General features: G+C 40.5%; 2 protein-coding genes across 2 annotated transcripts; one reads left to right on the top strand and one right to left on the bottom strand.

Annotated features, from left to right (window-relative positions):
- The first annotated feature begins 5,819 nt into the window (after positions 1-5,819).
- Positions 5,820-11,962, top strand: LOC117628790 (peroxisomal biogenesis factor 6). The gene is made up of 16 exons (XM_034361312.1): positions 5,820-6,607; positions 7,021-7,142; positions 7,249-7,337; positions 7,438-7,473; positions 7,735-7,828; positions 7,959-8,001; positions 8,124-8,224; positions 8,592-8,656; positions 8,817-9,313; positions 9,411-9,498; positions 9,594-9,737; positions 9,981-10,546; positions 10,692-10,830; positions 10,916-10,984; positions 11,074-11,253; positions 11,380-11,962. The coding sequence occupies exons 1-16, from the start codon at positions 6,390-6,392 to the stop codon at positions 11,491-11,493; spliced, it is 2,565 nt and encodes an 854-aa protein (XP_034217203.1). The 5' UTR covers positions 5,820-6,389; the 3' UTR covers positions 11,494-11,962.
- A 1,321-nt stretch (positions 11,963-13,283) lies between these two features.
- On the bottom strand, positions 13,284-15,389 carry LOC117628598 (reticulon-like protein B2). Its single transcript, XM_034361086.1, has 5 exons — positions 14,906-15,389; positions 14,376-14,556; positions 14,130-14,271; positions 13,855-13,924; positions 13,284-13,758 (listed from the first exon to the last, which is right to left on the bottom strand). Exons 1-5 carry the CDS (start codon positions 15,126-15,128, stop codon positions 13,592-13,594), a joined length of 783 nt encoding a protein of 260 aa, XP_034216977.1. The 5' UTR covers positions 15,129-15,389; the 3' UTR covers positions 13,284-13,591.
- Between the last annotated feature and the right edge of the window lie 5,929 nt (positions 15,390-21,318).

Raw genomic sequence — 21,318 nt, 5'->3', positions numbered from 1 at the left:
ATTACAGTCCTTTATTCGAAAATGGAAACAACTTGGTACAAAACTTAGAACTTCTAGCAGTCAGGAGGAAGCACTACGGATAATACTTTCGAAGATGGTGAGCATTCCATTGTCGCGGTATTTCCTTCCCCTCCATAGTGTCGAGTGTGTAGCTTCCTCTGCCCCCGAGTCGGCTGATCACATAAGGGCCTTCCCAGTTAGGGGTCATCTTTTTTGACCCTTGTCTTGGTGCAGTAATGAAAGCCTTTCTCAGTACGAGGTCGCCTGGTTGAAATCATCTGATCTTAGCTCTTTTGTCGTGGTAAGACTTCAACTGCTACTGATAGGAGGCGACTCGGATAATGGTCTTCTCACGCTCGCCCTCAAGTAAGTCGAGATTAAGCCTCATCTGCTCGGAGTTTTGATCAACACTGCCCATTTCCAGATTTATGGAGGGGACAGTAATGTGAGGTGGTATGATTGCCTCCGTTCCGAAGGCGAGGGAAAATGGGGTTTCACCAGTCGATCTTCGTTTGGTGGTGCGATAAGCCCATAGTACTCCGGGGAGTTCATCTACCCATTTTCCTTCGGCGCCTTCCAGCCTTTTCTTCAAGCAGTCTAATATGATTTTGTTAGATGCCTCGGCTTGTCCATTTCCTTGTGGATACCTCGAGGTAGACAAATGTTGCTTGATCTTGTATTTCGCAAAAAAAGTGGTGATCTGCTTACCAATGAACTATGAGCCATTGTCAGTAACCAGCGACTGTGGGCAGCCGAATCGGCATATGATGTTTCTCCAGATGAATCGCTCCACATCGGCTTCTTTAGTAGAGGATAGAGCTTCGGCCTCGATCCATTTAGTAAAGTAGTCGGTGGCGAGGATCATCATTTCTTTCTTGGCGGGCGCTGGTGGCAGGGGACCTACCAGGTCGATGGCCCATTGCATAAACGGCCATGGACTGTTTTGCGGATGATAGACTTCGGCAGGCAAGTTAGGGATTGGCTTGTATTGCTGACAGCGATCACACTTCTTGACGTATTCAGCGGAGTCGTGACACATGGTAGGCCAGAAGTAGCCTATGTTCAGAGCTTTCTGGGCGAGCGATCTGCCCCCAGAGTGGTTGCCACACTCGCCGTCGTGAATTTTGCAGAGGACCTTAAGTGTTTGGATTCAACTTCATGCGATATTGGCGGAGCAAGCTGAATGACTCGGCAAGATTTCCAATGTGATCTGCACGTTTTGGGGCTTTGACCAGCATGTCATCCACGTAGACCTCCATAGTTTTGCCGATCTGTTCTTTGAAGATTTTGTTTACGAGCCTTTGATAGGTTGCTCCGGCATTCTTCAGCCCAAAGGGCATGACCTTGTAGCAGTAGGTCCCTCTTTCGATGATGAAAGAAGTTTTTGCCTTGTCATCCTCATGCATCATGATTTGGTTATAGCCGGAGTAGGCATCCATGAAGCTGAGCAGCTGATTGCCAGAAGTGGAATCCACGAGTTGGTCGATTCTCGGCAATGGGAAGTTGTCTTTGGGGCATGCTTTGTTGAGGTCTGTGTAATCGACGCAAACTCTCCACTTGCCCTTTTCTTGTTTTGCCACCAGAACAACGTTGGCAAGCCATTCTAAGTAGGAGACCTCTTCGATGAAGCCGGCAGCTAGGAGTTTGTGAATCTCAGCTTCGATGATAGCGACTCGCTCGGGTGCGAAGTTGCGTCTCTTCTGCGCCACTGGCTTGCATGCGGGGTTGACGTGGAGTCGGTGACAGATGATGTTCGGGTCGATGCCAGGCATGTCTGATGGCGACCATGCGAACATGTCTTTGTTGCTCTGAAGGAATGTGGTAAGCTCCACCTTCTCTTCTAGGCTTAAGCGCGAGTCGATCCGCGCCTTCCTGTCTGGCTGGTCAGGATCCAAGGGTATTAACTCGACGTCCTCCTCGGGTTTCCATCCTTCTTCTGGAGAGACCTCTGGAGGGATCTCCTCGACTTGGTCATGACGCTTTGATTGCTATAAGATAGTAAGATTCGGTTGCTCAACCTCCTCCAGATTTGCCTGGCTCACGGGGAGAAACTGCGCTTGTTTGCCTTTCTTTAGCCCTTGGGTGGAGCATTTCCTCGCCATTGCTTGATCGCTGTTGATTTGGCCGACACCGCCCCCAGGGATTGGGTACCGAATTTTCTGATGTGTGGCGGAGGTGATGGCATTGATCTTGCCAATCCATGGTCTGCCCAGGATGCCGTTGTAGGGTGAGACCTCATCAATGACCATGAATGTTTGCAAGCTGATTACAGGTGGGGAGTAGACGTCGAGGTCTATCGTGCCCACGGTAACCGTTGTTGCACCATTAAAGCCAGTCAACGATCTGGCTAATTTGTTGATCTTTGTCTCCAAGCCCATCTGTTGGATGACCGTCAGTTGCAGGATATTGGCTGCGCTGCCCTCGTCTGCATGGATTCAGTCGACCATGGCCTGAGCGATTTGAATGCTGATGACAGGGGCGTCGTTATGTGGCATGTCGAGGCCGATCAGATCCTTCTTTTGAAAGTCGATCACAGGATCGTCCTCTGCTAGTGGAAGGTCGGTCGAGACTTGGGAGATCCCAGGGGCCTGTTTGATCTTCCTCTTCTTTTCCTTGCTGGTCAGCCCAGACTCCTCGGAGTCGGCTAGGATGGTGTTAATCCTTATGACCTTCTGAGGCAGCTCTTCGGCGGTGTCTCGGTCTTCAATTCGTTGGATGGCCTGCTTCGCAATGAATTCTGTGCAGTGACCTTCTCTCACGAGTTCTTCAAGATGCGCTTTCCAAGCGAAGCAGTTGTTCGTAGTGTGTCCGTGCGTTCCATGGAAGGCACAGTATTTGCTAGTGTCCCTCTTGTCCGGATCTCCTTTCAATGGTGGTGGTCTTCTTACCCAAGGTTTGTTCTTCACTTGGGCTAAGATTTGATGTATGGGAATGGTGAACTTGGTATAGTTCTCTCCTGCCGTAGCCTCCTCTCGTAGGTGCGACCTGCGCTTGTCCTTGCTCCTGTTGTCGCCTCTTTGGCTTGCCCGTTTAGTCGGCTGATCTTCCTGCTTTGTAGACTTCTTTGCGGCGATTCGATCGTCATCCCAGAGCGCGTAGCGTTCCGCAGTTGCGTAGACCTCTGCCAGAGTCTGGCTGGGAGTGATAGTCAGCTCGCGGTACAAGTCGTGCTTAGCTGGAAGACCTTTCTTGAAAGTGGAGGACGCGATTCGGTCGTCACATCCTACAATGTTCGCCTTTTCCGCCTTGAATCTCTTGATGTAATCTCGAAGGGATTCGTCAGACTTCTTGCGCAGGTTGTACAAGTGGTCAGGGTTCTTCTTGATCGTCCGGTAAGAGGTGTATTCTTTGGTGAAGACGTAAGCTAGCTCCTTGAAGCTGCTGATCGACCTGGATGGTAGGGTGTGGAACCAGTCTTGGGCTGCTCCTCGCAAGGTTATTGTAAATACTTTGCACATTAGCGCGTCGTTAGCCTGGTGGAGGATCATAACACTTTTGAAGTGTTTTAAGTGGCTCTCGGGATCGGAATCCCCTTTGAAGTGTATGAACGAGGGTGTCGAGAATCGCTTCGGGTGAACAGCCTGCTCGATATCGAGGGTGAAAGGCGTAGAGTTCACCTGGTCCATCTCCTTACGTAGTGAATCCTCGAAGTTTCCTCCGGTCTTCAAGTCTCGGAGTCGGTCATTCACGAGCTTCTCAACGTCCTCTGCACACATTGCTAGTTTGTTGCGTTGGCGACCTCCATGGGATTGACTGACCTCCTCATTGTCCTCCGAGGGTCGACCTTCTCGCCTGCGCTGCCTAGCTGGAGTGTTGGTGGACTGTGCCTGCGAAAGATTCTCCGTAGCTAGTCGACGAGAATTGGTTCTTCGAGAGTGAGTAACGGAGCGTCTTTCCTCATGGTCCTCATTAGGAAGATTATCCAACTGGCCTCCCTGGGGGCCTAGCCTTTCGAGAACGCTTCTCTGCGAGTAGACAGCTGAACGCCTTTCTTCGCGATCCTCGTTGCGATGGTTGTTTGGCTGACCTCCTTGGGGGCCTAGCCGTTGATGTACATTTCCCTGCGGGCCCAAGCGGGCACGGACGTCGAGTCGTCCACCAGCGCGTTCGTCCAGCCTTCTCTCCTCGCCCGGTTGTCAAAGGCCAAGGTTTTGAGCAAAGCCTATTTGGTTGATGAGCTGCCTCATTAGATTGCTTTGGTCGTCCATTCTCTGAGCTAGCTGATCAACTCTTAGATTAACGTCTGCTTGACTTCGTGGATCGGGAGGAGAGAAGTGCGTGGAGCCCAACTGCACACGGGCTAGGTTTTCATTGGAGGTGTATGCCGGAGCGTGCGTCTCGCGTGGAGGCAATGAAGGGAATGCTTGGAGTTGCTCCAAGATCGGCCCCGAGTCGACGGTGGTAACGAATCCACCTTGATGGGAAGTTCCACCGTGTTCGGCGGCGGTGGCCGGTGCAGTGGTGAGAGGTGGCGGTGCCACCATGTCGATCGCAGGATCATGGGTGGAGTGGCTTTGGGCCGTCGCGGATCTAGCCATCGCGGCGGCTTTGCCTCTCGTGTTCATGCTTCCAACCATGGTTGTTTGGAAGGCTTCGATGGATTGGAAAATAGGAGGAATGGATTCCTTGAGCACGCGTTGAGTATAACTCGTGCTCTCAATGAAAGCACCAATTTGAGGGAGCAAATTTCCCAACGAGAATATTCGCCCAAGATTCCTTCGTCTTCTCCGCCTCTCTTTCTCCCTGCAAAACAGATCGGAGTAAAAGGACCACACCCGGGGGGTGTTGGCCAAATGCCCTCCGATGCCTAAGTTAGGTAGGGTAATTCAAGGAAAATCGGGTGGCCGGAGCCGTGTGTGGTGGCCTGAGCCTTGTGTGAGAGAGAGAAAGAGAGGGGGTGGCTAGGGTTTTTGAGAAATAACTTCTGTAGAGTTTTAGTAGGAATTTAGGCGTACCTCAACCCTTGTGTATGGCTATGCTTTTATAGAGGTCTCGGAGGCTAGGGTTTCAGAGGAATAATTCCGTAGATGGAAGGGAATTATTCCTCCCCTTTTTGGAATTGATTTTATTAATTAGGGATTTGATTAATTATGGTAAATCAAATCCCTAATTGTGGTAGGTATCAAATCAATCTTAATTAATTAGGGTAAATCAAATCCCTAATTGTGGTAGGTATCAAATCAATCTTGATTCAATTTAGGCAATTCCTCATTTAATTGGGGATCGTGGTAATTAACCAAATCAAATCTCAACCTAATTAGGTAACGTTCAATTTAATTGATCCCATGCAATGAAATGTCTGATACACCCTCCAACATGTGCACTCCACGAGCGACCCATGCATGTATATCAGAACGAGGCAGTCACCACCAACATCCAACAGATACCCTAACCCTGCATTGAAATCGCGGCTACCTGACTAAGGTGGTCTAGCAAGTTGATCACAGCCGTCCAACTTCACCCCCATCTGAATCCCATACCAAGGTGGGGCCCAAACCTACCTTTGAACGGTCAAGATATGAGAGCTCAACAGATGCAGTTACCATAGAGGTCGTCCAAAGTAAAGTTGGCAAATTTTTTGAAGCTTATCCTCTTCCGCCCGTTTGGGCTCATCAGGCTGCATGATGACTCTTTAAATTTATATATTTTTTGCATCGACCCCATTTCCTTTCTAAATTTTTCTGGTTTGGTCCTTTCTAAATTTTTAAAGTGAGCGTCAAAGAGACTTCAAATCCCAAGGACCATAAGAATAATAAAAAACTGTCAAAACCGAAACCCAATCCCTCCAAAAAGTGACACGTACAGTGACACCCACCACTCTGTCTTTAAAAACTTGAATAAACACCGAGAGACAGGCCTGCAAAAGCGGGAACCAAACCTCTTCACCACCACTCACTGTTCTTTCCCCGCCGCCATAAATCCACCTCTTCTCTTTTTCCCGGCGATCCACTTCTTTCGCACCGACCCTTTTCTCTCGTCTTCACATACATACAAAACTTTCACAGACGGCACAAGAGAAATGAAAGAAAAAACAGAGAAAGAGATCAGAGGTTGAGAAAATTCGGGGTTTTCTTCAATCCTCTGTCCGACCCAGAAACCATTTTTCGAGTTTTTGTGAAAAAGAAATCAAATTTGAGGCTTTTGAGCATATGTTTGAACGGAAGTTTGAAGCTTTTTTGTGGGTTCGATCAGTTTCTGGGACTGTGAAGGTTAGATTATAGCGGTTAATATTCCAAAATTACAGATAGGTTGAGTTTTGTGGTGAATCTGGTTTTCTTTAGCAACGAAACTCTAATGTGTTCGTTTGTGTACGTTGTTTGATAGCATAGAGTGTCTAGAAATAAAAACTAAAAATAATAATAAGAAGAAAAACAGTGAGAAACAGAGAGATGGAGCAGAAAGGCATTTTGCTATCGGCTTTGGGTGTGGGAATGGGAGTGGGAGTTGGGCTTGGGTTGGCTTCGGGTCAGACGATGAGCAAATGGGCCGGAAACGGCACCCTCTCCAATGCCCTTACGCCGGATACGGTCGAGCAGGAGTTGCTACGACAGATCGTTGATGGCAGAGACAGCAAGGTTACCTTCGACCAATTCCCCTACTACCTCAGGTCACCACCTTCCCAATATTCCCCAAACTCCTGTTTAACATAAAGTGGATATTCATATTCTAAAGAAGTTAATTACCTTTTGTCATCTTTGAAGCCTTGAGAATGATAGTCTGGTTCTGGCTGTTGGGTTCTCACCAAATTTGACTGATAAAAGTTTGTGTCTTTAGCATTATAGCATATAAGATACTCAGATTCTTATTGGTGCATCCATCAAATTTGTTTATCAAGTTTTGTTCACCAAAGGATGTGACATGTGACAGTATTTGATTTATTGAAATTTGGATTCACCTTGAACGTTATTGTTTAGATAAGATTGTCGCAGACATACTAATACATAAATTGATGAGCAAACTTGGTAATTCTTTTATATAGAATACTGTTTAACATAGTTAAGTTGATGAATGGTTTTACAGTGAACAGACTCGAGTATTGATAACCAGTGCTGCCTATGTCCATCTCAAGCGCGCTGAGGTTTCGAAGTACACACGCAATCTTTCTCCCGCAAGTCGGGCTATTTTGCTCTCAGGGCCTGCTGGTATGTAATCTGCAACTTGCATTCAGTGTTTGTATTTACATGTTCTATCATTCTAATCACTCTTTTTTCGTTTTGGTGTTTTCTTCCCTCCCTTTTTATATTGAAGAACTTTACCAACAACAACTTGCCAAGGCTTTAGCCCATTACTTCCAGGCGAAGTTGTTGCTCTTAGATGTGACAAATTTTTCTCTAAAGGTGAGTCTCGGCAGTTTTGTAGAATACGTAAGTATGTTTGTGTGTGTGTGTGTGTCCGCTTTATCTTCTACTAAGGTTTATAATGGCTGGGGTTGTACAGATTCAGAGCAAATATGGAAGTTCCAACAAAGCATCTGTAAGCTTTCTTTAAACCATTTCCAGTATGTTCTTTTGTGCAATTATCATGCCGTCAGTAGAATATAGTCCATAGCCTTCTGAGAACATTGATAAGATGCTGCATGTTTTGTTTTTCTCATCCCTCTTCAGATCTTTTTGTGTAAAAAAGTTGAACTTTTAGTTTTAAATATGTCATGCTTCCGAATTTTCATTATGAGTTGAGTTGCCTATTTAACTTCCTGCTGTTTATTACTTATAAATTGTAATCATCTATGTGTAGTCTTTTAAAAGGTCCACTTCTGAGGTGACACTAGAGCGGTTGTCTGGTCTATTTGGATCATTTTCAATCTTCCCTCAAAGGGAGGAACCCACAGGTATTGTTGAAAATATTTATTTGATAATTTGTAGGTGAATTTCTGAACATTATATACAATTTTCCTTGTAAATAATATTCTATGATTATCAGTGGTCCGACATAGCTCTGACCAGAAAATCTGCTTGCAGGCACATTACGAAGGCAAAACAGCGGTGTGGATATTCGATCAAGGTATTGGAGGATAATTGAAAAATATGCTTGATTGATTAAAACTTTAAAAGGGATATATGTTAGTTCCCGACTTGTTTATTGAATCATATTATTTAACTAATACCTTTTACCTGTACTTGTAGTATGGTAGAAGGTTCTAGTAATCCTTCAAAGCTTCGTAGAAATGCTTCTGCTTCAGGAAATATTAGTAACCTTGCTTCTCAGTCCACTCCCGCAAATTCAGGTTTATTTCTGTTTATTGCAAGAGAGAGCTAGCTGTTTATTGGTTACCCTTACAGTTCGTGTATTAAAATCTATTTACAATGTATATTTAAAAGCCTATGATTTGATCAAGTGGTAATGATGAAATTATATTGGAGTCTCAATAGACAAAAAAAGGAACTTCTATTTGATTTAGTGTTTTAAATGAATTATTTAGATATTGAAATTCAATTTTGATATACATTGAATTAACTCAAAAACATACATATGATTGATTTTCTTATGCTGAGAACATGTGGTTTCAAGTTCTTCCTCAATGGTATGTTGTTACTTTTTCCCCCTCCTCTTTCTGTTCTCTCTGTTTCTAATGAACACTTTCCATTTTCTAGCTCCACTTAGGCGCACAAGCAGCTGGTCTTTTGATGAGAAGCTTCTTATACAGTCCCTGTACAGAGTAATTACTGATGCTTTTTTGTGCTATATTGTATTTTTAGCGGTCAACAACATGCTACCATGCATTTTCCCATGATTATGTACACAGTTTTTCCTCTGCTTTCCATGTATTTTTCTACCAGGATATTGGTCTCTGAAATAAACTTTGTATATTCTTTCAGGTTTTGGTTTTGGTCTCAAATACCTGCCCCGTTGTGCTGTATCTTAGGGACGTTGACAAGCTCTTATCTAGATCACAGAGGATATACAACTTGTTCCAGAAAATGTTGAAGAAATTATCTGGAGCTGTGCTGATCCTTGGTTCACGAATTGTGGATCTGGGTGAAGACAAAAGAGAGGTTGATGAGAGGCTTACTGCTCTTTTCCCTTACAACATTGAAATCAGGCCTCCTGAAAATGAATCCCATCTTGTCAGCTGGAATACTCAACTAGAGGAAGATATGAAAATGATTCAGGTTCAGGATAACAAAAACCACATCATGGAAGTACTTTCATCTAATGATCTTGATTGCGATGATCTGGGTTCGATCTGCATTGCAGACACAATTGATCTTAGTAACTATATAGAAGAGATTGTGGTATCAGCAGTTTCTTATCATTTAATGAATAACAAAGATCCTGAATACAGAAATGGAAAACTAGTCATTTCATCCAATAGGTAAAGGTTTTTTTTTTTTTTTTTTTTTTTTCCTCGGTTTAATGATTGTGTCACAAAACACGTTCTATGTACTCACAACGTTTTTGCTGTAAAACAGTTTGTCCCATGGATTAAATATATTCCAAGAGGGCAAATATAGTGGCAAAGATACATTGAAGCTGGAAGCAAAGGCTGAAACACTTAAGGTTTGTTGTACTAGTGTTTGTACTATTCTATAACTCAAGGAAAATAGACGGAGTACTAGTTTAATCATTCTCCGGTTCATCTCCATTAATCACAGGAAGCAGGAATTGAAGGGGCTGTTGGTGTGAATTTAGAGACAAAAACTGAAAGTGCTGCTCCTGAAAACAAAAGTGGCGCAGAGACATCAACTTCAGCGGCAAAAACAGATGCTGACAATCCAATTCCAATATCAAGAGCTTCTGTAAGTCACCATTATTTTAATTTTGCTAGTATTTTGCATCGTAGCTATTTAACAAACACGTACACGCACATACTAGAAGAAAACATGAAAAGTATATATTATGGTCTCATGAACATTTTTACTTGTAGATTGTATGTCATATATAGACGGCATACTTTTGCAGTATTCTATTATGTTATTCTCTCTTCCCCCAACTTTTCTCTTGGTATTGATATTGAGATATCAATGTGTACTACTTAACAGGCAGAACTCGATAATGAATTTGAGAAGCGCATAAGACCAGAGGTCATACCAGCAAATGAGATTGGTGTAACATTTGCTGATATTGGTGCCTTGGATGAGATTAAAGAATCCCTTCAGGAATTGGTAATGCTCCCTCTGCGGAGACCAGACCTTTTCAATGGAGGCCTGTTAAAGCCTTGTAGAGGTATATTGCTATTTGGGCCCCCTGGAAGTGGGAAGACTATGCTGGCGAAGGCCATTGCCAGGGAGGCTGGAGCAAGCTTCATTAATGTATCTATGTCCACCATTACCTCTAAATGGTTTGGTGAAGACGAGAAAAACGTTCGAGCTTTGTTCACCCTGGCAGCCAAAGTCTCTCCAACCATCATCTTTGTAGATGAGGTTGATAGCATGCTCGGGCAGCGGACAAGATTTGGAGAACATGAAGCCATGCGAAAGATAAAGAATGAATTTATGACTCATTGGGATGGGCTCTTGTCTAATCAAGGAGACCGAATCCTTGTTCTTGCTGCTACTAACAGGCCATTTGACCTTGATGAAGCAATTATCAGGCGTTTTGAACGGAGGTACGAACGCATCTGCAATAACTTTTAATGCTGCCAGATCAAACAAGTCTGTAGTGAATGTTAGTGGGATACAGCTATCAATGAAAGTGTAACATCAAAATTGCTCACATAATTTTGCTTATGATAACGCTCTGTGTTCGAACAGAATTTTGGTGGGACTACCGACTGTGGAGAACAGAGAAATGATTTTGAGAACTCTGTTGTCAAAAGAGAAGGTGGAAGCACGACTAGACTTCAAGGAGCTTGCAACTATGACTGAAGGATTTAGTGGAAGTGATCTTAAGGTCAGCATATTTGATTATGTATTTGGTTGTTTAGATGTTTGATGTGTACTTACGTCTGATCGAGTGTGACATTTCTTTTGCACAGAACTTGTGTACAACAGCTGCTTATCGACCAGTTAGGGAATTGATACAAGCAGAGAGAGAAAAGGATCTGGTAAGGAAGTTAAAACCAAGGCTAAATCTGTTGCTGTAGTATCTTCGATTCAATGATCAATGATCATCTTCTCCTTTCTTTTATTTTAGGAGAAAAAGCAGAGAGCTGCAGGAGGACAAAATCCACAAGGTGCTCCTAGTATAAATCAAGCCCAGTCTTCGGAAGGGCAGAGTCCAGAAGCTGTCCCAGCAACAAAAGAACATAAAGAGGAAAGAGTGATCACCCTCAGGCCTTTAAATATGGAAGACTTTAAGCAGGCAAAAAGTCAGGTATGCTCTCCCTCTCTCTCTCTCTCTCTCTCTCTCTCTCTCTCTCTCTCTTGAAATTCAGATTGGTTTAGTACCCTTTGTTGATTCAAACATCAGCTCTAATTGTTGTTATTTATTGGAATGCAGGTTGCAGCTAGCTTTGCATCTGAGGGAGCCATGATGAATGAATTGAAGCAGTGGAATGACCAATACGGGGAAGGGGGATCGAGAAAGAGAGAGCAGTTAACTTATTTCCTATGAGACTGTTGGTAAAAACTACACATTTTCTTCAGACAGCTTTGAGTATCAACAAACCCTTCTTGTTCCTTTAGTTCTTCCGGGCAGAGATAAGTCAGTGGCCAAACTTGAAGAGTTCAACAAAAAAAACTGGACTGAAGCATGTCCACGGAGTTTTAGTAAGCGAAAGGGAACGATCTTTCTAGTAATCTGCTAGGGTTTATAAAGGACATGCTTAGAACGCTCCGGTATGAACTTGGTTTTGTGTTGATGCCACATTCTGTGAATAAGGTGTGAAAATGATCCCTTATCTGGATTGCTGTGAACTACTGTTTAAGAACGAACTTTAGTAGCAGCTGTATTTTCATTTGTAATATTAATGGGCGGAATGCCTTGTGTGTTAGGTATCTAACCATATACAGCTTTCACTTCTTTTTTTTCTTTTTTCTTTTTTTTTTTTTAAATTCTTGCAGAGAAATTGTTGTGATTTGCTTTAGACAAACAAGAATTCGAAAATTCTGAAGTTTCAAAGTCTGTATTTTCGAACTCTTGAAGGAAGCTTTTCATTATTTTGTGCCAGACTTCCTTCCTTCCCCTTCTCATATGAGTAATTTTTCTCTACATTTAGCGATGCAATAATCGACACGAGCAATGCCAAAGAGATCATATTTTTAGGTCATCTAAACTGATCATACAATGTTTGGCAAAAAACAAAAAAGACACTAACCATACAATATAGCAATGGTGTTACAAATTATGTAATTTGAACAACTCTTGTAAAAGTAGTTGTAAAACCGTACGTTTATTTATTTATTTATTTTTGTTGTTAAGAATGGAAGGCAGATTATTATCAAAGCAGGCTTCGAAAACTGTGATTTATCAAAGCTTTTCCAATAAGAGAGTTATTAATCGGCGTAAGCCATGGAAGTCAGGGTGCAAAAGAAAGAGCTTAGCTATCAACCTGGCAGCCATCCGTTCTTGACCAAAACATCTTTGGAAAATAGAACTCCTACTAATGTAGTAAAGTCCTCACTATAGCAAATAGTAGAGTCCTAATATAGAAAGAGCTTACTACGGCAAATAGTCTCACTATGTTATCAATATTGTGGATATTCCATCATTTCGAAAGTAAATTATCTCATATAGTTTTGACACGGAGTTACAAAGGGGATAACATTGTTTTGATATTCATGGCCACTAATGTTATGTCATATGGAAGTGTTAACACGTGTGTCATAGCATTATTGGTCGAATAAAGTAAAATAGTGATATTTCCGTTTCATGAAAGTCTCGCTCCTTGATACGACATAAATAAAGTTTCAATATTATATTGATATTATCGATTTACTTGAGCAATAGTGTTGTTTGAGGATTTTGCTACGGTAGCATTGGTAACCAACATCTTTTTTATGTCTGCCACCTAATAGTCTTGGAGGAAATTGGTCTAAGTTTAGAGATTGAGAAATTTAGTTGTGACACATATCTCCTCACCTAAACATGGTGTTGATTTTCACTTACTCAAGAGCAAGCAAGTACAACATTTGAATAATCTGAGGTTGGCTATTTTAACTACCGTCCTCCTGGACATGATTTGCTTCCCATGCAGAAAGACATGGATTATTGAATATTGTATTTTTCTGTTTTCACTTTAACGGCAGAATGATGAATGGTAAAGATGTCAAAAGATTATAATCATTTCATTTCTGATAAGAGTGGGAAAGGACTATTATTAAATCCCCCACAAAAGGATATTTAGGAACACTCACCAGGCAAATCATTCCACCAAACCAAATAAGCCAAAAAAAAAAAAAAAATTGAAATTGAAACCCAATGTACAAAATAATCATTAATTTGAAATGTACTAGCATGATCACCAGGTCACACAACAAAACATCCATGAAAATTACACACAAATATCATAAATGTAGCAAAAACAAGTTTTAAAAAAGAACCCAAAAAAAAAAACCACAAAATCATCCACATTGTGAATCCAAGGGACTCAAGAACTAGAATATGGAGAGGAGGATCCTAGCCAATCATGGATTAAGTGTGAAAAACACCCTGGTGAAACATGGCTACCAAATATATGTCAGCAAATAGAACCAGCTGCACGGCAGCCAGTCTAAGTCTTCTTGTCCTTCATTTGCCCCTTAGGAACTTTACTTAGGACCTTTGCATCAAACACTGCATACTGCTTCTTGATCTCGATCATTGCCTTCTCTGCGAATGCATCCACCTGGTCGTCATATTTCTCATAGAATACAGGCAGCGTGAAGAGCAAAACAACAACTGTTCAGAAAAATCAGCAGCATGGTAAGAACACACGTAGAAAGAAATGGCATTATGCAAGTCATAACTGATAAGTACATTTGTTAGTTTCATTACCTATGTAGACCAAGGTCAAGAAGTTGTACCACTTCCCCAGGATAGACAAAACCCACAAGCCAGCAATCACCTAATCGCCCATAACACCATTAGCAAGTACCAAAAGCGTAAAACTAGATTGCAATTCATATACACCGCGATGGATTTATAATCAAATCGAATTTCAAAGAAACAATTAAATAATCATCATGAATAGCAGCAGGTAAAATTTATGTAACATGAACACCATCAATTAAAAAAGGCACAGAAAGCAAAAGATAGAGCAATAAACGTACAGAGAGGAACTGCTTCAGATCCTTCCCTGAGGCAATCTCTCGCAGGATAACAAAAGCCCGGTTAATCTCAATTGTAATTGCAGACGCAATCTGTAGAACCGGCTTCTCTGGAATTTTAACTTGTGGAATGCGTGGTGGAGACCTACATGTAACAAGTGGCGCTAAGTGAACCATTTTAAACCGATAAAATTGAGACTATCAAAACCCAAAGGGAAGAAATAAATAAAAAATCAAAGGCATGCTTACTTGTTAATGAAGGTTGAGGCGTTGGACCATAAGAACAACATTGCAAGAACCAGAATCAAGCAGTGGGCCAGCAGAGTCAGCAGGTGGTATCCAAGCAATTCAAAGAAAACCCATATGATCGTTATCGCAATAAGAACACTTGCCGATCCCTTCTTGTCCCTCCACAGGAAAACATCTGCCGCTGTGGCATTTATAATAAAGATTCAATTTTTATCAATTGCATGCTCTCTGAAATTCGCAATATTTTAGATGATAAAACAAAACCCACGTAATTAAATACGTCTTTAACTATATGATTATAAAGGTTCACTTTCATAATTAGCTTGAGAGTCTCAGTTTGATTAGCAAAACTGGAAAAACATAAAAAGCAAACCTTTTTAAAAACCAATCAAATCAAAGAAGAAATTAAGGACCATTTGTAATTAAACAAAATCAAAATTAACAATCAATCAAAGCCAAAAGCCACAAGCTCCATTCTCCAGATCCAGATCAATTAGCAACAAACAATACGTTACGATCGCGAAATGTACCTTTTCCACCGCCGAAGACGTTGTGCACGGGCTTCTCCCTCCCAAAGAGACTGTAAGCCTTGGCCTTCAACGACGCCGCATGGCCGCTGCTGACGGCCTTCTCGGCCTTCTCGTGCAGCGACTCCACCGCCGGCGACACTGGCGAATCGTGGCCGTGGATCTTGTCCGCTATCTTATCCATCAGAGACTCCGCCGCCTTCACTTCCTCCGTATGCTCCGCCATCGCAAAAACGCTGCCGTTTCACAATCTCCGAAACAAACAACAACAAAAAAACTCCCGTTTCGAAACCTCGGTCGCTGATCTTCTCGTTTTCTAGCGTTTCTTAATTCTCCTGCCTTTTTTTTGAAACACAGAGCGCTTTCCTCTCGCTCAGTCACTCTCTCTCTCTTATTTCTCCCTCTATTGTGGCGTTTAAATAGCGGGAATTAAACACTGAGCAATTAGAGCCGCTAAAATGTCCTGATTTGGAATTAAACAATTAGCGGCCGTTGGATTTGACGACGTTCTCACATTGACTCCGCTGAGGATTTGTGTACGTGGCGGGGGAAGAAGCGTTGTCTAAAATCACGGCCCGCGTGTGACATAAATTGGACCTATCATGTGCGAACACGTAAGGTAAGTCGGGGCCCATTTGAAAGCCTTAAGCTACTATATATATTAAATTGGGCTTTTGTTGATTGAAAATTTAAGATTCCAGGTGTGATATTATGTGGCTGAATCTTGAATATTCTGTCTTCTTCGCTAATGGATCTCGTCCGTCCACGTTTGATGAATACAAGGAAATGGGTCCCACGGTATGTGGTTGGTTGTCACACATAAATTATAGAAATCTTACCTTAAGTTGTTGATTTTATCTCCGCTTTGCTTCACCCACAAGAAGCCATGTACACTTTCGCGAAAAAAGAATACGAGGCAATGACATACTTGATCTAATCCCTCACACACGTTTGATCCTACCCCAAAGTATACTTTCAAATTTTAACATCAAATGTGGGACCAAAACCAAACACATCTTGCCATGTGTCTTAATATTATCTATCTATATTATTAAGTCTAATTGCGAACGTAGTATTTCAGTACCGCACAATAATAAGTATGAATTATTTAAATAGGCCTAAAGCGGGCTATCGCTACATTTATACCAAAATAAAAACTTACTTGCTAAGTCATCGGGCAGGGTTAGAAGTCTTGCTTATTCTAGTTAAAGCTTGGGTTGGACCATTTCTATTCACGAAAGCTTGCTTAGGCACAAAGAAACTTAAGCACATTTCCTTCCCATGTTAATATATTGTTTCAATTTGAGGGATTATTTCTATATCAGCATAAATACAACCTGTCGGTCCGTGTGACAAGTCGTGCATGTGAGGGCAAAAGGCTGATGGCGATGCTTGAAGAAAGAAAGAGACAGATAGATAGGCACCTAATTTAGTCGATATGTAATGTATTATGTACCAGCTCCATAGGCAATATGCAGACTTTTCTAGCTATGCTTAACCTAATCATGAACAGAGAACAGTCATGTCACCAAATATGTGAACCCCACGTCACACTTGCTCTGTGAAATGATGTGAATGATATAAGAACAAACGAGAAGAGAGAGGTAGGGTTGGTTTGGTTTGGTTTTTCATATATGGGACCAATTTCATTTTTCCGAATGAGAGATGGGACTAGAGAACCACATGGCTATTGGGAGCATTTTCACTGAAACGTACGCGATGCTTTTATCACAAACATTGAGCAACATGTGAAAAATATAGAGTTTGAGGAAAATGGATGGAAAAAATGATTGAGGGTTGAGGGCAGATGGGGAAGAAAACAGAGTTTAGATCCGTTGAGTAAAACTGAAATTTAATGGGAATAAAAGAAAAGGACTTGTAGATCAAATGGTTAAGAGCATTCGTTCCGCACCCGAGGTCTTTGGTTTGATCCTTCCCAATATCGCTTGTATAAATAAATAAGAGATAAAAGAAGGCAAAAATTCTAATTTCATCAAGTTGGAACCTTCAACTCAACCACAATGGCAGTGTGCTTGGACATAAGAAAACTGATGGAATTGGCCTATGGTTCCTTGAAATTGAAATGCAAGGTAGCAAACTTGAATGGCTTCCGTACAAAGTGCAATAGCTAAACAGCATTCAGGGCTAGGCTTTGTGAGCCCATCTTTCAAGGAAATGGGACTTACCCAATAGGGCCAATTCTAATCTTAGTGAGCCCAAACCAATAGCATAAAAAGTTGCCCAGTTGACAGATTTAGTGGGGATGTGCTCCTGCTAGCACCATGCAACATTTGGGAACTATTCCAATTTTATTTTTTTGGTCATAACTTTGGGGACCTCTTAAGACAGTTGTGTATAAAAGATAAGTATTACAAACCAAAAAAAAAAAAAAACCAGCCGTGGCAATCAATCAAAATCACAGGTGGAAGTGGGAAAAAAGCTTATTCATCACCAATTCACCCTTTTAGATGATTGGTAGGTCCGGTTAGCGTTGTCCAGGCTCTCCAACAAAAGCCATAGCCATGAATCACTCAAAATGACAAATAGTTTTCAAGAAGAGAAAATGGTTGTGACCAAACAATCATGTCCAGTGCTAATCGTTCTAGTTATGTGGAAAATGGCATTGATTTAACCATTAGGAGTGACTCAATGGTTTGTTCGTTATTTGGGTAAGGCTTTGGAGTTCGGTTGGGTTTGCTCCCCAGTTCGAGTCCCAACAATTGCAATACCTGGTGGCCAGCGGTAGGCTCAGTTCCGCTAGTGGGGATTAGTCAAAGTGCACGCTAACTGGCTCGGACACCTCATGATATTTACCAAAAAAAAGAAAATGGCATTGATTTCTAGACGAGTGGTCTTATTTCCAAACTTCTATGACACCTTGATAGTGCGTGTTTTAAAAAAAAAAAAAAAAAAACTATATCCCTTTTTAACTCTGACAGAAAAGAAAAAAAAATCATGTAGAATCTAAAGAACGAAACATTATGCATGTGTACAAGATTTAAGATTATCCAAGTGAATCCCATAAAGTATTGCATCTTCTCTTCAATACAATAATAATACATGTGCATAGGCGATGGCTCATTCAAAGTAACTTAAATCATGGATATGAAGTCATCGTTTTCAACAACAAAAGAGGGCAAAGGGAGGAGAGACAAGGAAAAGAAAATGGTGGGGGCTCTCTTTTTTATCTTCAAAGAAAGTGGCGCAAAAAATGCCAAAGTTGTGATTACAATCATGATTTTCTTGGTAGAGTCATATAATGAATGTATTTGTTGCGGCCACACTTTATGTGGGGTTTGTGTCTAACACTCAAAACTTGTGTCCTGTGCAATAAACAAGACAAACTTACTAACTCACAAGATCTAAACCAATCATTTTCCAGGGATTACATTACATCCCCAGGTTATAAAATTGACCTCGTCGTGGTGCATTATATTCTAATGATCTGAACCGTCTATTTTACGAGACGATATAATATATAAACAGAAAAACAACGGGAAAAGGATCTAAAGTACTGTAGGAGTCTTTGACTCACTTTATAAAGTATTCTAACCTTCTAGAATTTTCGTAAAGGATGAAGACATGCTTATTCAGAATTTTCATCTAATATGTAAACTATGTATTTATTTTTACCCTTCATTATGGTTTGTGAGTGGTGACACATTGACTTTAAGGTGTGGTAAGGGTAGCTAGGACCATTTAAGATTGAGGAGTTGTTTCGTCACTTTCTGGGGACCGCTTTTAAATTATATACTGATATACGTACTTGACAAAAATTATGAAATCATGAGAATGGTCCCCAATATCATACGGTTGCCAATGCCATCACAATCATTCTGATTTCAGTAATATCCATGGTTCCTTTTTTAGTTCGGATTTTCCACTTGATATGCTATCTACATTAACATCTTTTCTTCTAGTGAAAACGATCTTATTTCAAATATCTATCTAATTTTTGAATTTTTTTCTTATCAAGTAGTCTGACATAATTATTATCATTAATGAATTTGCAATACCATTGGTGAACACAATCGCCCTCACTCGTTGAGCATGACAGCAAGCGGAGCAAGGCGTTTGACAAAATGTCTTAAACATGTTGAGGCATGGTAGAAAATAGAGTGCGCGGTGCATCTTGTCCCACAAACAAAGATTTGTGAATTCATAATCATAGTAGATGATTGCGCTTAGATGAAGATCAGTGTGAGATTTGTCAATAATGTGAGATTCGCACCGAACTTTTGAAATAAAACCCTGCACCTAAATGCGTTCATCAACATAATCAACTCTAATAAAGGCCATTGACGATAATATCAGTACAATTCGTGGTATTAGAAAGGAGCCAAGAGCATGTAGGACCCCACAAATATTAGGTCCAAAATCATAAAAGATCATATATTCTCACCATCAATCCCAGTTAGATGGCAACTCCTCATCATCAGTTCCTAAAACGAAAGCCATGAAGTAAAAAAAAAAAAGTGTCTTTATCCCCAAATGTGATGTGTTCATGTGACTGTGTGGACCTTTTATTTGCTTGGTCGCATTTGAATCTTGATGTGTACACTATCACTATGCTCATCTCATCTCAAATGGAAAGGGTTTGGTGGAGGTCAAAGCTTTTTGATGAGGAAGAACTGGAAATTTGGCATCCTCTCACGCAATGGAGAATTCAAATTCCATGCTACCTCACTCACATGTCCGCCACGTGGCATTTTAGCCCTGCTTTGTGCTTACTACTTGGCTTCAGTTCAGTTGCAGCCTTGCAGCTGTGACCTTGACTCTTTTTATTTCATTTTTACTTTTTCTTTTTTTGGTGTAGTTTGTAGGGTCAAAATTCAAAGGTTAAAGTGGTAAATAAAGGGGCTTCAAGCCTGCTCTGTGAGAATTATTTTAAGTAAATTTAGGTTTTAGCCACAAAAAAATTTTCACTTTTGACAAAAGCCAAAGTTGTTTAAAAAAAGACAGAAAAACCTCTCAACTTTCAAATCAAAAACATGCAAATGTAAATGATTCCTTAGAAAATCCAAAATTAAATAAGGCCAATTTTGTCTATTTTAGCTTCTTTTAAAAAATTTCTCTCTCTTTTGAATTTTTCCAAAGTCTCCCATTATTTTACCATGCCTCTTTGCAGTCTCTTTGTCTTTCTTTCCTTTCTTTCCTTCCTTCCTGGAAACTTCATTTAAATAGTTTAAATTACCATGTAGAAAGTTGATGTCGGTTCTGCCAACAATTGGCATCCAGAGAATAGCCCTTTTTGCTTGGCCAGATTAAAATGTAGAATTCACCCCTATGTCACTTTTGTGATATGAATATCTGAGCCAAAATTCAGAAATCAGTAATCATGTGAAATTTGGGTCTACCACAGAAGAAATAATTATATAGAATAGAATAATACTATTTTGTTATTTTTGATCAATCACGATATGTCATGTGTAACAATTTTTTTCGCATGTCAAATTGTGATTGGTCAGGAATAATGAAATAGTAATTTTCCATTTTCATACAAGTTTTTCTGCTATCACAATCATCAATGTACAAATTTTAAATAAAATAAAAGATAGAAAAAAAAATAAATAAATGAGCCTACACTGCTACCAGCATTAATATGTTCCTCACCCATTCTTACCTTTTAATTAAGATGTTTGAATGTCATGCATAAGTTCTTGTTCTTTTTTCAACGTTGTTTTATAAACTGACGTGCAATTAAGTTGCAACATTGTATTTTCATAGTTCAATTTGCAAAATCTTCCATTCTTGGTTGATACATGTTTACGAGATCAGTTAGTTTTTCAATTGATTTTGACCGGAGAACTGTTCAATTGGTAAGTTTCATCTTAGAAGTTTTGTATGACCCAAACTTGTTCTCTCCATCCGATTCCCATCTCATGCTTCTAGTGCAAGCTTTCCTTGTATTGGATGTGTTCATTGTAAGCAAATCTTTTCGTGCAAATTTATTTTTTTTTCATATTTGAAAGGTAATTTTCAATTGTGTTAAACTGAACACTACTTAACTAGTCAAAGATATTATCCTACAATATGGATTGATGTTGATACAATTTCAGTTGTTATTTTTCAGCATTCCAAACACAGAATGAACATCTTTCATTCTCATTTTCTAAAACTAATCCTAAATTTTTTATTTTTAAGAAATTCATTTTTGCAAACCAAATATACGTAAAATTTTCATTTAAAGTCTATTACAGTTAGGATTTTCCTTCTTTTTTACCAAAAAAAACTAGAAATAAGAGGATAGCAATTCTGTTAAAGATGCTCTAACTAGTCACCCTTGCACCTATCATACAACACAACTTCTAAAAAAATTAATAATAATGAGAAGATGAATATACGATTAGTCATGTCATGTCAATAAACGTGCTTTAATACCGAGCAATTTTTATTATTATTTTCTATTAAAAAAA

This window comes from Prunus dulcis, chromosome 5 (assembly GCF_902201215.1).
Source record: "Prunus dulcis chromosome 5, ALMONDv2, whole genome shotgun sequence".
Taxonomy (NCBI): Eukaryota; Viridiplantae; Streptophyta; class Magnoliopsida; order Rosales; family Rosaceae; genus Prunus; species Prunus dulcis.
Note: the sequence above shows the minus strand (reverse complement) of the source record. Positions and strands in the feature narration are given on the sequence as shown.

Excerpts from the sequence above, each read along its gene's own strand:
- LOC117628598 (XM_034361086.1), bottom strand. The coding sequence starts at position 15,128 with ATGGCGGAGCATACGGAGGAAGTGAAGGCGGCGGAGTCTCTGATGGAT. Across the intron at positions 14,272-14,375 it reads GCCTCAACCTTCATTAACAA|GTCTCCACCACGCATTCCAC; the intron begins GTAAGCATGCCT and ends TGTTACATGTAG. Across the intron at positions 13,759-13,854 it reads CTTGACCTTGGTCTACATAG|TTGTTGTTTTGCTCTTCACG; the intron begins GTAATGAAACTA and ends TTTTCTGAACAG.
- LOC117628790 (XM_034361312.1), top strand. The coding sequence starts at position 6,390 with ATGGAGCAGAAAGGCATTTTGCTATCGGCTTTGGGTGTGGGAATGGGA. Across the intron at positions 7,338-7,437 it reads TGACAAATTTTTCTCTAAAG|ATTCAGAGCAAATATGGAAG; the intron begins GTGAGTCTCGGC and ends GGGGTTGTACAG. Across the intron at positions 8,225-8,591 it reads GTCCACTCCCGCAAATTCAG|CTCCACTTAGGCGCACAAGC; the intron begins GTTTATTTCTGT and ends TCCATTTTCTAG.